Genomic DNA, 15,767 nt, shown 5'->3' on the forward strand with positions numbered 1-15,767 from the left:
TGTGGCTGTTCATGCAATGGGATACTTTCCCACAATATAAATAAAACTTCTAGTAAGCGCAACAAACTTGGACAATTCTTAAAAATACATTAAGCAGAAAAAAAAGACACCTTAAATAAGTATTTTATGATGTTTATATCGGGTTCAAAAATAGGCAGAACTGATCACTGGTGACAAGACTCAGGACAGAGATTACCTTTGGGGAGGAGTGAGGGTAACAACTGATAGGCGACCTATGAGAAGGCTCTAGAGTACTGGGAATGTTTTAGTTTCTTATCTGTGTAGTGGTTGCATAGGTGTGTTAACTTTTGAAATTTTATCAAGCTGTAGCTTTTTTATTTGTGTACTTTTGTAACTAAGTTATGCTTCAATAAAAAGTTTATTTTAAAAAAGAATATAGCGAGAAGCACACGTTCTACATTCATTTAATGGCATTATGTTTCATTATTTAACCCCCAACCTCCAGCTCAGTGATAAAACTGAGGGCCCTGAATGCAAATTCCTTCCCACTCTTATTCTTGTTTTGAAGTTTAAGAACAAGTTTTCAAGTTTAAGCTTGACTTTTCTTTGAGAACAGTTTTAGCTAGAGGTGCTAACTATGCAGCAAACTGAACCCTGACCTAAGTGGAGCTCTGATTAGCTGGGTCAGGGAAATTGAGAATTTAAGTCCATACTCCACTCCTGGATTCTGCAGGTCTTAGGGAGTAGAGAAGGTAGCTTGGTGACTGCTTTAGAATACTGTAATCTTTGTATTACTTAATCGTTTATTTGAGAAACACTGGATTAGTCAGTGGCGAGGAGGTACATTTAGTTTATACTAAGCATAATTTTATTACAGTGATGTTTCTATTTAAAGTTTTGTTAATTTTTACTCATACCCTGTTGTCTTTTCCTTCCTTTTACTCTTCAGCTACCTATTCTATATTTAATTCATTTTAGGCTTTCCCTGAGCTAGCTAACTATTTTTTTTTTAGATGGAGTTTTGCTCTTGTTGCCCAAGCTGGAGTGCAATGGCACGATCTTGGCTCACTGCAACCTCTGCCTCATGGGTTCGAGTGATTCTCCTGCCTCAGCCTTCCCGAGTAGCTGGGATTACAGGCATGTACCACCAGGCTCGGCTAATTTTGTATTTTTAGTAGAGACGGAGTTTCTCCATTTTGGTCAGGCTGGTCTCGAACTCCCGACCTCAGGTGATCTGCCTGCCTCAGCCTCCCAAAGTGCTGGGATTACAGGCCTGAGCCACCATGCCCGGCCACTATTCTTTAAATCATATATCCATCTAGCACACATATTAATATCTGCTAGGCACTTGGAATACAAAATAAGACATATAACTTCTGTCCTCAGATTGCTTGCAGTACCAGTGTGGAAAGAGACAAATGATCAATTATAGTATCAATGCTGACATGCACTGTGATAGAGATCAGTCTGGGGGATTACTCAGCAATTCGTGTAATTGTTTCTTAACCTAGACCAGGAACTGGAAATGTCTACTGAAGGAAATTACAGCTAATCTATAAATTTTGAAAGACGCGTGTGTGTGTGTGTGTATGTGTGTGCATGCATATGCCTATGTGTGCTTTCATTCAGAGTGGGAAGGTAAGGGAATGTAGAGAGCCAAGGCTCCAGAGATATGCAGAGACCAAGTCATGAAAGGTCTTATGTGTCATCATGCTAAGGAGTTTCGATTTTATTTTGAGGATAGTGAGGAGTAACTGGGGTGTTATAAACAAAGAAGTGATATGGCATGTGTAAATGAATTTAATGAATTGAAGTAGGCTGTTACATGAATGGAATTATCTAGGTAAACTTTTACTTCTCAAAGTGTTGTCCCAGCCGTATTGTCATCATCTGAGAGCTGTTCAAAATGTAGAATTTTGGGACCTACTCCAGACTTTCTAAATCAGAATGGGCATTTTATTTTAACAAGATCTTCACATGATTTATATGCACATTCAAGTTTGAAAAGCACTGATTTAGACAGATAATGATGATGGTCAGGCTTTATACCGCTGGTCTGAGGAAGATAGGACAGATTGCAAGAGATATTACGGAGTACATGTTCTTCCCTCTATTTGGAATACTCTTCTCAATTCCCCTCCAACACACACCCGGTAACTCCCACTTATCCTTTATCTTTCTGCTTAAATGGAGCTTCTCTGATGCCACGGCCCCAATACACATAATTGGTGCCCTTGCCATATACTCCCATGTACTTACATTATCATTTCTCACACTTTTTTATACTTATTTAATTGCCTCTCTCCTTGTACTGTAAGCACCACAAAGATAAAGATCATTTTTCTGTGGTACTTGGCACATGGTAGGCACCCAGTAAATATTTGTGATTTGATTAAATGAATGAATTCTTCATGTATAAGAAGAGAAAATGGATTTGGGTATGTTGGAGAGAAGGATGTACATGCTGTAATTGTTAACAATAATAGTTATTTTATGTATGTGTGTGTGTTTGTTTATTTATTTTTGGACACCCGGTCTTCTTCTTTCTCCCAGACAGAGTGCAGTGGCATGATCATAGATCATTGTAACTTCAAACTCTTGGGCTCTATCCTCCCATCTCAACCTCCCCAGTAGCCAGGACTACAGGCACACACCACTATGTCTGTCTAATTTTGTTTTTTTTTTTAAGAGACAGGGTTTTGCTATGTTGCTCAGGCAGAATAATAGTAAATTTTAAATAGCACTAATAAGTTCCAGGTGCTAAGTGCTTTATCCATATTTATTTGATTATCCCAGTAATCCTATAGGATACTCTTAATATCCCTATTTTACAGATGAGAAAACTGAGGCACAAAAAGGATGAGTAATTTGCCTAAGGTTATGCTGTTGGTAAGAAGTGAGATTCAAACCAGGCAGTTGAGTACTACTCTGCTCTATCTAGTTTTGGACAAAATAGCTTCCTGGTGCTTAGTGTTTTATATGTATTAGTTATTTAATCTTTATAAAACCAATGTGTAGAAGATACTATTATCCTGATTTACAGACAAAGAAACAAAGGTTCAAAAAGATTGTGTAGCCTGAGGATACACAGCTAGTAAGTGATGAAGCTGGCCTTCAAACCCAAGTCTATTCAACTTTAAAAGCCTATAGTCTTTACCTGTAATGATGATGCTTCCATGTTGAGTCCAAAAAATACCTGTGAGGTATGAATTTTAGATTACTGAGGAACTGATAAGTAAGATACCTAACATCATTTAGGTTGTGAGATAGGGAGAAGGGCTCAACAATGCCGGTGTCTGTGGTAGCACTGGCATTTTGAGTTTGAAGGAGTAAGGGAGATTTAAGGTCCAGCAATTCCAGCCAGTCTCATACTTGACCACATTGAGCTTTGAACTCAGGTGGTTAGGAACTTTAGCCTCCATAATAAGCTGAAACTTAGGTGACTAAGGAATAGTTATTGGTTTTGGTTTTTTTTATGGTCTCAGAGAATCCAGATGGATTGGAAATAGTGTCAGAACTGGAAGGAACCAGTTCTAACCTTCTACAGTTCACTCTTCCTTACCTCCCTCTCATTTTATGATAAGGAGATTGAAGAAGGGTAATTAGGTGATTTGCCAAGGTCCAATAAAACAAAGCCAGGAAAAGAAGGCAGGGTCACATTCCTGTATTCCTTGCCCTGTGCCTTATCTCTATGTTCCAGATTCATACCTTTTGATTAAAACTGTTCAGCCATTATAGTAACATCTTCATTGCCTGGTTGTTTTTTAGCTTTGAGCCCTAAAGAGTAACTTTTTGTCCCTTCCCCTTTGGCCCTAAGCACATACTCACTGACTTCAGATCATCCGGCAGGCCATGTGCCCTCATGGATGACGATAGTATAGAGTCGTCACTTGTGGGAATACAACTGGCACAGAGGATTTTGAGCTGTTTTTCGAGTTAAGATTCTTCTGAGCTATTCAGGTACTTGGTCAATTTTTGTACAACAGAAAGCTGCAGGAGCCGATACAGTTTGCATAACTTTTTTTTGAAGTTGCCAACTCCTCACCTACATGTTAAGGGTAATATAATCATATGCAGTGGTCTCATTCCTGCCCTGGCTATAGGTGTATCTTCTAAGGCACATTATGGTAAAGTGGAATTATACTGGAAACGAATTTATAACTAGTACTTATACCTGTACCTTATGCCTTACACAGTCCTTGTCAGTTAATAGGCCTTCAGTTCTCAAATGTAATAGCTACTATTGTATTTCCATTTCAGAATTGTTGCAGAAAGATGTAGTGAGGTTGCAGTGTTCAAATAGTCTATTTTAGTTAAAACCTACAGTAAGGAAACAAAAAAGTCATAACTAAAAACAACACTTAGTTTAGCCTGCCAAAGTGATATATTTTACTTGTGTTTGTTCTTTTATTTATTTATTTGAGATAGAGTCTCACTGTGTTGCCCAGGCTGGAGTGCAGTGGCACGATCTCTGCTCACTGCAACCCCTGCCTCCCGGGTTCAAGCAGTTCTCCCTGCCTCAGCCTCCTGAGTAGCTGGGATTACAGGCACCTGCCACCACGCCCAGCTAATTTTTGTATTTTTAGTAGAGACAGGGTTTCACCATGTTGGCCAGGCTGGTCTCAAACTCCTGGCCTTAAGTGATCCACCCGCCTCAGCCTCCCAAAGTGCTGGGATTACAGGCATGAGCTGCCATGCCTGGCCTATTTTATTTTTAATCTTGTTTCTCTAAAAGTCATTTTCTTTTGTGGTTTAACACTATCATGAAGGTCGTCATCTTCTATTTATTTAATAAATCATTACATAGAGAAAATAGGCTGGGCATGGTGGCTCATGTCTGTAGTCCCAGCACTTTGGGAGGCCAAGGCGGGAGGATCACTTGAGGTGAACTCCTGGGAGTTCAAGACAAGCCTGAGCAACATAGTGAGACCCCTATCTCTACAAAAAATTCAAAAATGTGCCAGGTGTGGTGGTGCACACCTGTAGTCTCAGCTACTCAGGAGGTTGAGGTGGCAGGATCACTTGAGCCTGGGAGTTCAAGCAATGATCACATCACTACACCTCAGCCTGGATGACATATTGAGACTCTGTTAGGTTAGAATAGAATAGAATATTAATTTTTTTCTTTTACCTTTAAAAAAATTTTTTTTTAACTTTTTTTTTTTTTTTTGAGACGGAGTCTCGCTCTGTCGCCCAGGCTGGAGTGCAGTGGCGCAATCTCGGCTCACTGCAAGCTCTGCCTCCCGGGTTCAAGCCATTCTCCTGCCTCAGCCTCCCAAGTACCTGGGACTACAGGCGCCCACCACCACGCCCGGCTAATTTTTTGTATTTTTAGTAGAGACGGGGTTTCACTGTGTTAGCCAGGATGGTCTCGATCTCCTGACCTCGTGATCCGCCCGCCTCGGCCTCCCAAAGTGCTGGGATTACAGGCGTGAGCCACCGCGCCCGGCCATAAACTTTTTATTATTTTTTAATTTTTGAGATGGAGTCTTACTCCGTCACCCAGGCTGGAGTGCAGTGGCACGATCTTGGCTCACTGCAACCTCTTCCTCCCAAGTTCAAGCGATTCTCCTGCCTCAGCCTCCTGAGTAGCTGGGATTTTAGGCGTGGGCCACTGCACCTGGCTAATTTTTGTATTTTTAGTAGAGACGGGGTTTCACCACATTCACCAGGCTGGGCTTGATCTCCTGACTTCAGGTGATCTGCCCACCTCAGCTTCCCAAAGTGCTGGGATTACAGGCGTGAGCCACTGCGCCCAGCTTCTTTTACCTTTACTTTTTAAAAATTATTATTATTACCACACTAGTCTACACTATCAATATAATCTAGTAATTTTCTTGTCACTGAAATATTCTAAGGGTTGGGCTTCACTCTAGCCATAAAATAGACTTTTGGCCTTAATTTGTTCCTAAAAGTTTCATTATAATGCAGATCAAAATGGATTACAATGGGTGCAGATCAAGCAATGGAAAATGGATTATATATTCCTGCAGAGATAATATTATAATTAAGGACTAAAACCCTACTAAGGACTTCTCATCAAATAAGTCATATAGCTGTAGTCAGTAATATAACTAAGCCCCTATAAATATAAAACAGTGTTCCAAATTCTATAAAACAGACATAAACATATTGAATACATTGAGTATGCAAGTTGCCCCCAAAGTATAATTAAGAATACGTACAGCATACATAAATTTTAAATTTGGTAATTTCTTAAGCACCTACTCTATCCCAGGTATTGTAGGCAAATCAAAGTAGGCTAAGCCCCTGAAGAGCCTGGAGACTAACAAAGGGTAGCACACATACATAGGAACTATAATTTGAGGAATGGTGAGAATAGTGATATAGCCAAAGAACAATATTAGATGAAGGGGAGATGCCTTTTTTAAGGTCAGTTTTCATGGTAGAACTATCATTCCTTTAAATATTTGAAAAAGTGAAGATGATGGAAGTGAAGGCAGAAATGAATGCATTTTGATTTGAGAAAATGACATGAGCAAAGGCATTGAGGTAGGAAAGAACACAGCATCGTAATAACATAATTAAGAGCTACCATTAATTAACTCCTTAGAGTATGTACCCTTTTAAAATCCTTGCGTCAGTCCTGTTAGGTAGGTAGCTGTTATTATTTCCACCATACAAATTGGAAATTGGAGTTATATAGAGAGGTCAAATAAGTGGCAGAGGCAGGATTCTAACCTAACTGTCTGATTCCAAAACCAGTGTTCATGGTCACCATACTGTAGTCTTTACATTCAAGAAGTAGCAGATAATACAGTTTACCTGGAGGATAGAGTGTATATATATATATATGGATATGAAGTGGATAGTCTTTCGGGAAAGGATTTGTAGAGGGTTAAGAGGCAGTGAAAATGAACAGAAAGGGATAGATGAAAGGTTTGGTGGAGGAGGGCGCAGAAATAATATCCAAGTGATTGTTCTGGGGACTACGGAAAAGGGGAAAATCAGCAGTGCCTGAGGTTTCATATATGGTTGCCTGAGGACAGTGGCATCACAAACACAAAGTGAGGAGAAGAAAGTGTTGTTTGGAGGGGGGTGGGAAAGGAAAGATGGAGCAATAATTTTGATTGTAGATGTGTTGCGTTTAAAGCACAGATGAAATACACCATTGGCAATTTAGGCAACAGATGTGACTTCTCATTTTAAGAAGTCCTCTGGGTTTAAAGGAAGACCAGAGGACAATAACTAGAGGTTGCTAGTAGCTAAGACTTTGTATCAGAGTTGACACTCTGACTTCAGTGGGCCTTATCTTCCCTGCATCTCATCACCCTGTGTCCTGACATCACTCAAGTCGCCTTAACTCCATAGCTCCTCTATGACCACAGCTTCTTTTACTTCTACCTCTGCTGTTGTTATTTCGCCTGCTCTCCACCCTCCCTGTGATCCCTTGATACCTCTGAATGCATCTGGTTCAACAGTCCCTGTTTTCACCTGCCTTTCCCTCCAGTCAAACCTCTGGCCATTCATTTGAATTCTGCCCTCTCTGGCATCTTACAGTACCTCTTCTGTAGATATTACCTTCCTCTCCTCCATTCCAAATCCAAAGGACCATTCTCTTAAGTAGTGAAGGCCTTACAGGGTAATGAACTGTGAACCCCAAACATCTGAGACAGGTCTTGGTTAATTTAGAAAGTTTATTTTGCCAAGGTTGGCCAGGCGTGGTGGCTCATGCCTGTAATCCCAGCACTTTGGGAGGCCAAGGCAGGCGGATCACCTGAGGTCAGGAGTTTGAGACTAGCCTCAACATGGCAAAACTGTCTCTACTAAAAGTGCGAAGTTAGCCGGGCGTGGTGGCACATGCCTGTAATCCCAGCTACTCGGGAGGCTGAGGCAGGAGAATTTCTTGAACCTGGGAGGCGGAGGTTGCGGTGAGCCGAGATCACGCCATTGCACTCCAGCCTCGGCAACAAGAGCAAAACTCCGTCTCAAAAAAAAAAGGAAAGTTTATTTTGCCAAGGTTGAGGATGTGCACTCATGACACAGCCTCAGGAGGTCCTGATGACATGTGCCCAAGGTGGTCAGAGCACAGTTTGGTTTTATACATTGTAGGGGGACATGAGACATCAATCAACATATGTATGATGAACACTGGTTCAGTTTGGAAAGGCGAGACATCTGGAAGCAGAGAGGGGGCTTCCAGGCCATGGGTAGATAAGAGACAAATGGTTGCATTCTTTTGAGTTTCTGATTGGCCTCTTCAAAGGAGGCAGTCAGTGTGCATTTATCTCAGTGAGCAGAGAGGTGATTTTGAATAGAATCGGAGGCAGGTTTGCCCTAAGCAGTTCCAGCTTGACTTTTCCCTTTGGCTTAGTGATTTTGGGGGCCCAAGATGTTTTCCTTTCACAGAACCTATAATCATAATTATAATATTGTCACTGTTAGCTGTAGAGAAACTATCCTCTTCAATGGGAATTAACACTGTAAAGAGTCCTGGTCCTTAAAGGGACCAAAGCAGGCATATCTTGTTAGGCTTCCTTTGTGCCTGAAACCTGTGGTACTCTTACTGGATAATATACCCTAGGAGTGAACTAAGCAGGTGAGATAGGCTAGCTTACCTTTTTTCTAGTTATGTCTTATTTCCAAACTTCTGAAGTGTCCAGCAAGGAGGGAGTTGGTATGGAGACATAAAACAGAAACAACTTCAGAGGTCCTTTAAGGTGATAGTGTACAGGGCTACTGCACTGGCATCCTGTTTCTTCCTGAAACCAGATCTGTGTGTAAAATCCGGCATTGGTTAGGGACTTTGAGGCAGCACTAGTCTTGGTTGGAAACCCTGGCTGTCCTCTAAACCTACACAGTGGTGGCTCCTGACTAGCCTCAGTGAAGCCACTTTGCAGTCAGCACCTTTATCTCTGTAGCTGAGGGCCCTGAGGCGTTCGTGTATGTAGCACAGGGAGCCAGCAGAGGGAGCTGTCGTCCCAGAACTTTCTTAGAGCTGCTAAGAAATTCTGATTTTGAAAAAGATCTTCCTAGGCTCCATCCGAACCTCCCATGCAATAAGACTCTTAACTTGAGATATGCGAGAGTTTGGTGCCAGACCCCTGGTGTGAGCAGATGGGGAGCTTCTGCATAGCTGTTTAAACTTGAAAGCCCTAGGAGCTCTTGATTTCAAGGAAACGCCTGTTTACTGATCCAAATCAAGCAACTCTTGAGAAATGGGAGTGCCTTCCTGACCTCAGTCTTTATTGATCTTGGTATCCGCACCTCCAGTGACGTGTCCTGAAGGGTGGGAGAGAATGCACAAGTGCCTCACACACAGGGAAAGAAGGAAGTCCAACTATTGCTGCAGAAAGTCCCCACTGGGGAGGTGCGGGTAGAGTGTTTGGGTAGTATTAAACAGTGAGTGCCCTGTGAGAAGCACAGTGCCCGGGTGCAGCACTTTGCATCAGCTCTGATTTTGAAATCAGAAACAGAAGGCTTTGAAGCCGGCCAGTAAGGGGTTGTCAGGCAGTTGACTAATGCTCTTGATTTGAATCGGAGGCTGCTGTGAAAAGGGATGCAGCTTCTGCTAGCCACCGTGAACTTCTGAATCTCACTAGGGTTGGGTCTGCTTTGGGGCACTCAGATAACCCCAGTATTTCCAAACCAGCTTTCCCTTTTGCTTCGGGACATATCTTACCCAAGCCTGCACTATGGAGAAGTGGGACGGTAATGAGGGCACCTCAGCTTTTCACATGCCTGAGTGGATGGTGAGTTCTCTGGTCGTTTTGTTTCTCCTTCTGTTTCTTGATAATGAGAGGCTACCATTTTTGACAGGTGACAAGGATCACCTCTTGAGAAGCTCCTACCAAGATCTGTGGTTGGAAAAACAGTTATTACTCTACGTTCTGATTAGTTCCTAGGTACTAGGTCACTGCTGTTTCTTAATTATCCGTGAAGCTGGGAAAGGTGTGAGAGTTGCCTGGCCAGGGCTTGTTGCCTGGTCTCTGGTGGGCGGGGGCTTTCCTCCGGCTGCTGGTGTGATGTATGGGTTGTGTTTCCTGTGACTGTTTTGCACTTCTGTTTTCAACCTGATGCTTCATTTGTTTCTCTGGGGGTAAAGAAAAACAACAGTGAGGAGAAAAAACAAAAACAGAACCTACAGAAATGGTGCTCTCTCAAGTCTGAAAAGATTGCAAACATTTCTCCCCTCCCTGCCCGTATTTTTCCCTTCAGTCACAACATTCCCTATTTCCCCCCCAGCTATCCTTTATATATATATTTCTCTAAGGCAGGAACTGTAGCTCTCTTGGTACAGTTCTTCAGAATACCATATTTGCCTGATCAGTAGTTTTAGTATAATGATAATAGGACTTATTTGTTGATAAGAACTAGCATATAAACCTATTATATTGGATCGAATTTCAACTTTTAATTTAAAGACAGTAACCATCCTTATGTTTCTAAATAGTTTCTTCTAGATTTAGCCTGATTTCTTACAGCCTACACAGGTTTATGTTTACAGGTTTGTGTTTCCCCACTATGGAAAACTAGTTAGACTCTCTAAAACATATTTCAGATTCTTTTTAGTGTTTATAGAATTATGGATTTGAAGAAATAACTATTGATAATGAGATAGAATATATAGTAGGCCTAACAAAGGCCCCCCTGAGGAACTTACATTTCAACTCATTGTTACAGCTATTGTTTATTGTTTTGGGGGAGGTTATTGCTGTTCTTCTTAATGTCACTTCAGAACATTGTGTTCATGTTTTTGTTTTTTTTTTTTTGAAATGGAGTCTGGCTCTGTTGTCCAGGCTGGAGTGCAGTGGCATGATCTCAGCTCACTGCAACCTCCGCTTCCTGGGTTCAAGTGATTCTCCTGTCTCAGCCTCCCGAGTAGCTGGGATTACAGGTGTGCACCACCATGCTGGGTAATTTTTGTATTTTTGGTGGAGACGGGGTTTCAACATGTTGGCCAGGCTGGTCTTGAACTCCTGACCGTAGGTGATCCACCCAACTCGACCTCCCACAGTGCTGGGATTACAGGTGTGAGCCACCACGCCCAGTCTTGTGTTCAATTTTAAAACATTTTGTGGAAAGAAAACCTATCCATCTACAAGCTTATTCCAAGTAACATAGTGTTTTAGAATTAATGGAAGGATTTATTTAATACTTCTGATAGGGTTGAGTTTTTTTGAATTTCTTGCTATTCACTAATAACAAGAAGAGGGAAAAAGAAATTTGGTTTTCTTAAGGGAAGGGCCACGTTAAGGTATCAAACTTTGGTATTTCTATAAAGGAATATTACAGAAGAATTCTACTGAACATTAGTGTGCCAACTCAGAACCAAAGTTTTATAGTAATTCTTATTTCTGTCATAGTCCTCACCGTCTTACAAGCTTAGCACATCCCCTCAAAGTTCAGTAGCGGCTCCTACTGAACTTTCACCCATTTACCTTCTTTCTACTTATGTGAACGGGAAGACTGCCTTAAAGGAGTTGGTGTGACCACTGCATAAGGGATATGATCTAGGGCTTCCCAGCTTTTAGAAAACACTCTTTATGTAATAAAACACAGCTCTTTAGTGTTGTGTCTTGGTTGGTAAAAAATAAATAAAAAAATTTGCGGCCGGGTGTGGTGGCTCACGCCTGTAATCCCAGCACTTTGGGAGGCCAAGGCGGGCAGATCACGAGGTCAGGAGATCAAGACCATCCTGGCTAACACGGTGAAACCCAGTCTCTACTAAAAATACAAAAAATTAGCCAGGCGTCGTGGCGGGCGCCTATAGTCCCAGCTACTCAGGAGGCTGAGGCAGGAGAATGGCGTGAACCCAGGAGGCAGAGCTTACAGTGAGCTGAGATAGTGCCACTGCACTCCAGCCTGGGCGACAGAGCGAGACTCTGTCTCAAAACAAACAAACAAAATAATAATTTAGAAAAGCACAGCTCTGGTCTGTTCTGTTTTAATAAGCTATTACTCTCACTTAGGAATTTCTTGGCCATTTTCCCTTAAATAGCAGGAAAATACCTTTGCTCAGTATTTTGAACAGCAATAAAAAGGAATAGGGAGGAGCTAGTCTTCAATAACACGATTGTCTCATTTGCTAGCTTTTCTTTGCCAAAGACTTTTGAGGCTTTCTTTCAGATACCATGTAAGTCATTGACTCCTGACTTGGTCTGAGAGTACTTCGTTAGGTTGCTACTGATAGCCACTTAGCCAGGAAAGCGAACCTCTGAGCACCCTCTAGTGTATTGCCGATAGATTTCCAGACCTTACTTGTAAAATGTTTAAGTGTCTTTTAATCCTCAAGAAAAAAACCCTTGCTCCAGCTCCCATGTTGGGCCAAAGTTTCAACTTACAGTTTTAATGAGTGTCTTACTCATGTTCCCATTTACATATTAATGTAATGAAATTTCCACTGAAACTATCCCTGCCACCAAAGGAAATACGAGAAGCCTCTCGAATCTTCTTTCAGGAGAAAAATTTAGCAGAGAAGGTATATTATGATATCTCCCTTTTGTTAAAAATCACCAGCAAAAAGGGACTTCATATCCCTCAGAGAATAGGACTCACACCACATATAACAGCTGACAGTACTCACATCTCTGATTCCCAGCAGGGAAATAAGCCGGGGTGAAGCCTGAAGAACCCCAATCTCAAGAACTGACAAGGTAGACTTTCAAGGTTATGTTCCATCAGTCACTGGAAAACTTCTCCTGGAGCCTCTGCTCCTCAGCTGTTTTCATGTGAAGGATTTTCTTAGCCCCGTTCAGACAGCTTTACTGCTGAAAGGTTGGGGAACACTTCCTTTTAAAGATTGTCTTTATTAATGTGTTTTACTTCCCCTGAGAGATCTTTAGTCCCTTCTGGTAGTAACCTCGACTAACAGAGGTTAGTCTATTGCATGGAGATCAGCAATAACTTTTTCTGTGTTTCTACATTTTAATATTTCCTCCTCCTCCCACTCCAGCTCTCCATACTTTCCCATAGGAAATCTGGTTGATTGACTTTCTTGAGTATCTAGCCAGCTTGATGCCCGATATTCTTTTGGCAAGAAGTAATCCTTTTCATAGGTAAAGAGTTAGCTCAAGCCGCTTATTTGGCTTGGAAGAGAGAGATGTTTTGAGGAATATCTGAACCATATCTACTTGGAAGTAGAGACAAAAATCTCCAAAGTATCTGATAAATGGTGGTAGAGGTAGCTTGACTATAACTCTAGGTCAGGATTGGTGCTTAAAACAGACAGCCATTTGAAAAACTGATGAAAACTATGGGTTCTCTCCCCAGGATATTAAAAACACAAAATTTTGCATGCTGTTGTAGGGGGTTCTAGACATCCATGGAATATAGGTTAAGAACATTTAATTTGAAAGAATAGAAATATTAATATTTTAGACTTGTGTATCAATATGTAGTTTTCAAAACCCTCTCACATGTTATTATCTCAGCATACATTTTAAATAGGCAAAGTAGATATGATTATCCCCATTTTAGAAATGATGACAGACCTTAGGAAGTAGAGACACAGATATATCCTTTGTAGTATTACTTTATGTACTTGAAAAGGAATTAATTGGTTTCTCTTGGCCTTGATCCTCTTTAGGATAAATAGATCTTCTATCCTCCCCGTGAGTCCTGTTTTTCTTAATATATTACCTATCTCTTCTTAAGAGCCTTAAGTTACGGAAATCAGAATTAGACCCAGTTTTCTTTAGACCCTGTTTTGGGTGTAAAGAAAGATCACCTCAGCTGGGTGCGGTGCCTCACGCCTGCAATCCCAGCACTTTGGGAGGCCGAGGTGGACGGATCACCTGAAGTCAGGAGTTCGAGACCAGCCTGACCAACATGGCGAAACCCCATCTCTACTAAAAAGTACAAAAAAATAGGCCAGGCATGGTTGGTGTGCTCCTGTAATCCCAGCTACTCAGGAGGCTGAGGCAAGAGAATCACTTGAACTCCGAGAGGTGGAGGTTGCAGTGAGCCAAGATGGCACCATTGCACTCCAGCCTGGGAGACAAGAGCGAAACACCATCTCAAAAAAAAAGAAAAGAAAGGATCACCTCATTGTATTCTCTGACCTTTCAAATAACCTTTACTTTTCTGCCTGTGAAAGTGGCTCCATGGTTATAACCATGATAGGATAGAATGGTTGGTTAAGAAGAATCGACAGAATCAGGGCTGCTTTACTCACGCTTGGAGAAAGTGTTAGAGCAGTGGTTCTCAAAGTGTGGTCTTCAGACTGGTAGCCTCAGCGTCTCCCAGGGAGTTACTCAAAACACAAAATCTTCAACCAGAGAATTGGAAGCTGAAAAAAAAATTTTTTTTTAAATTACAAAATACAAAATCTTGGGCCCTCTCCAGACCTAATAATTCAAAAACTCCGGTGGTTAAGATCCAGCAATGTGCTTTAATAAGCTCTCCAGGTGATTTCGATGCAGCTAAAATTTGAAAGTTACTGTATTCTATAAAAACTTGTTGGCTGGGCGCGGCGGCTCACGCCTGTAATCCCAGCACTTTGGGAGGCCGAGATGGACGGATCACGAGGTCAGGAGATCGAGACCAGCCTGGCTAACACGGTGAAACCCTGTCTCTACTAAAAATAAATAAATAAATAAATAAATAAAACAAACTAGCCAGGCATGGTGGCACACACCTGTAATCCCAGCTACTCGGGAGACTGAGGCAGGAGAATCACTTGAACCCAGGAGGTGGACGTTGCAGTGAGCCGAGATCGCGCCACTGCACTCCAGCCTGGGTGACAGAGCGAGACTCCGTCTCAAAAAAAAAAAAAAACCAAAACAAACAGACAAAACTTGTTAAGTGGTAAGGCTTTTCCTGTCAGTCTCCTAAAATGTCTTCTGGTTCTATTTGGTATAGGTATGCCAGTCCTTCTGGCTCAAGTTATCTGACTTAAGTCATTGGACCAAGGAGCTCCTTTTTACCTGAGTGAGGGAAAGGGGAACCAGCTTAGTACATGTGAACTGGGGTGAACATTCTTGTTAGGAGGAGCAAAAGTTTAGAGATTCATCAAGCAAGCAAATGATCTGTCTCACTTTGTGAAATTATGAGTAAGAGATCAGAATTGCTGTGGGTGATGGTGAACATTCATATTTGAGTTCAATTAATTTCTGTTTCCATTTCTGGTAGTGACATTGGGCAAAGTTGCCACTTAAAGAGCTGTTAGAGTTCTAACTCTTATATAATTAGGTGTTTTAGAATTGTGACCTGATCAGGGCCCCAAGATTTTCCGCGATGATGTCATTTCTAAGATGTAATCTGATATGAAAATGAATTTAAAGAGTAATTTTAAATTAAATAAATTTAAAGAGAAAAGGAATGATTTGGGGCTAGTACACCTAGGACTAGGACCTTTGGTCTTCTGATTAATATTATAGGGCATGGTATAGTAAATGGAGCTTTGGCTGTAGCATAAACACAGGCTCAAATTCCAGTCCCATCACTTACTTGCTGTGAGACCTTAGACAAATCGTTTGTTCTCTTAGAGTTACACTTTCCTGCTTTGTCAAGTGAGAATAATACTGCCTAATTCTTAAGATTCTTGTACAAATTAATAGAAGTAACATATACACAGAACTGTGAAAATAGGCACTTACCAAACTTTTCTCTTCCAGAGATGTCAGCAAGCAGTATGCAATAGGACCTTCTCTCTCTAAATAAAGATTATCCTTAAACAAAAAAAATCTGCCGGCCGGGTACGGTGGCTGACGCCTGTAATCCCAGCACTTTGGGAGGCCGAGGCAGGTGGATCACTTGAGGTCTGGAGTTCAAGACCAGCTGACCAAAATGGTGAAACCCAACTCTACTAAAAATACAAAAAATTAGCCGGTGTGGTGGCACAT

At 41.5% G+C, this 15,767-nt stretch overlaps 1 protein-coding gene across 4 annotated transcripts in view; it reads left to right on the forward strand.

The window, feature by feature from the left end:
* Positions 1 to 15,767, forward strand: part of AHCYL2 (adenosylhomocysteinase like 2) — a 205,382-nt gene that overhangs the window by 134,515 nt on the left and 55,100 nt on the right. The window contains exon 1 of one of the 4 annotated variants that reach the window (XM_004090222.3): positions 8,982 to 9,674. The exons of the other annotated variants lie outside the window; for them this stretch is intronic. Within the exon in view, the coding sequence (XP_004090270.1) occupies positions 9,618 to 9,674 (57 nt within the window). The 5' untranslated portion in view covers positions 8,982 to 9,617. Of the gene's footprint in view, positions 1 to 8,981; positions 9,675 to 15,767 lie in introns of those variants that run through there. 4 annotated transcript variants of the gene reach the window in all.

This window comes from Nomascus leucogenys, chromosome 13, assembly GCF_006542625.1.
Source record: "Nomascus leucogenys isolate Asia chromosome 13, Asia_NLE_v1, whole genome shotgun sequence".
NCBI classification, from domain to species: Eukaryota; Metazoa; Chordata; class Mammalia; order Primates; family Hylobatidae; genus Nomascus; species Nomascus leucogenys.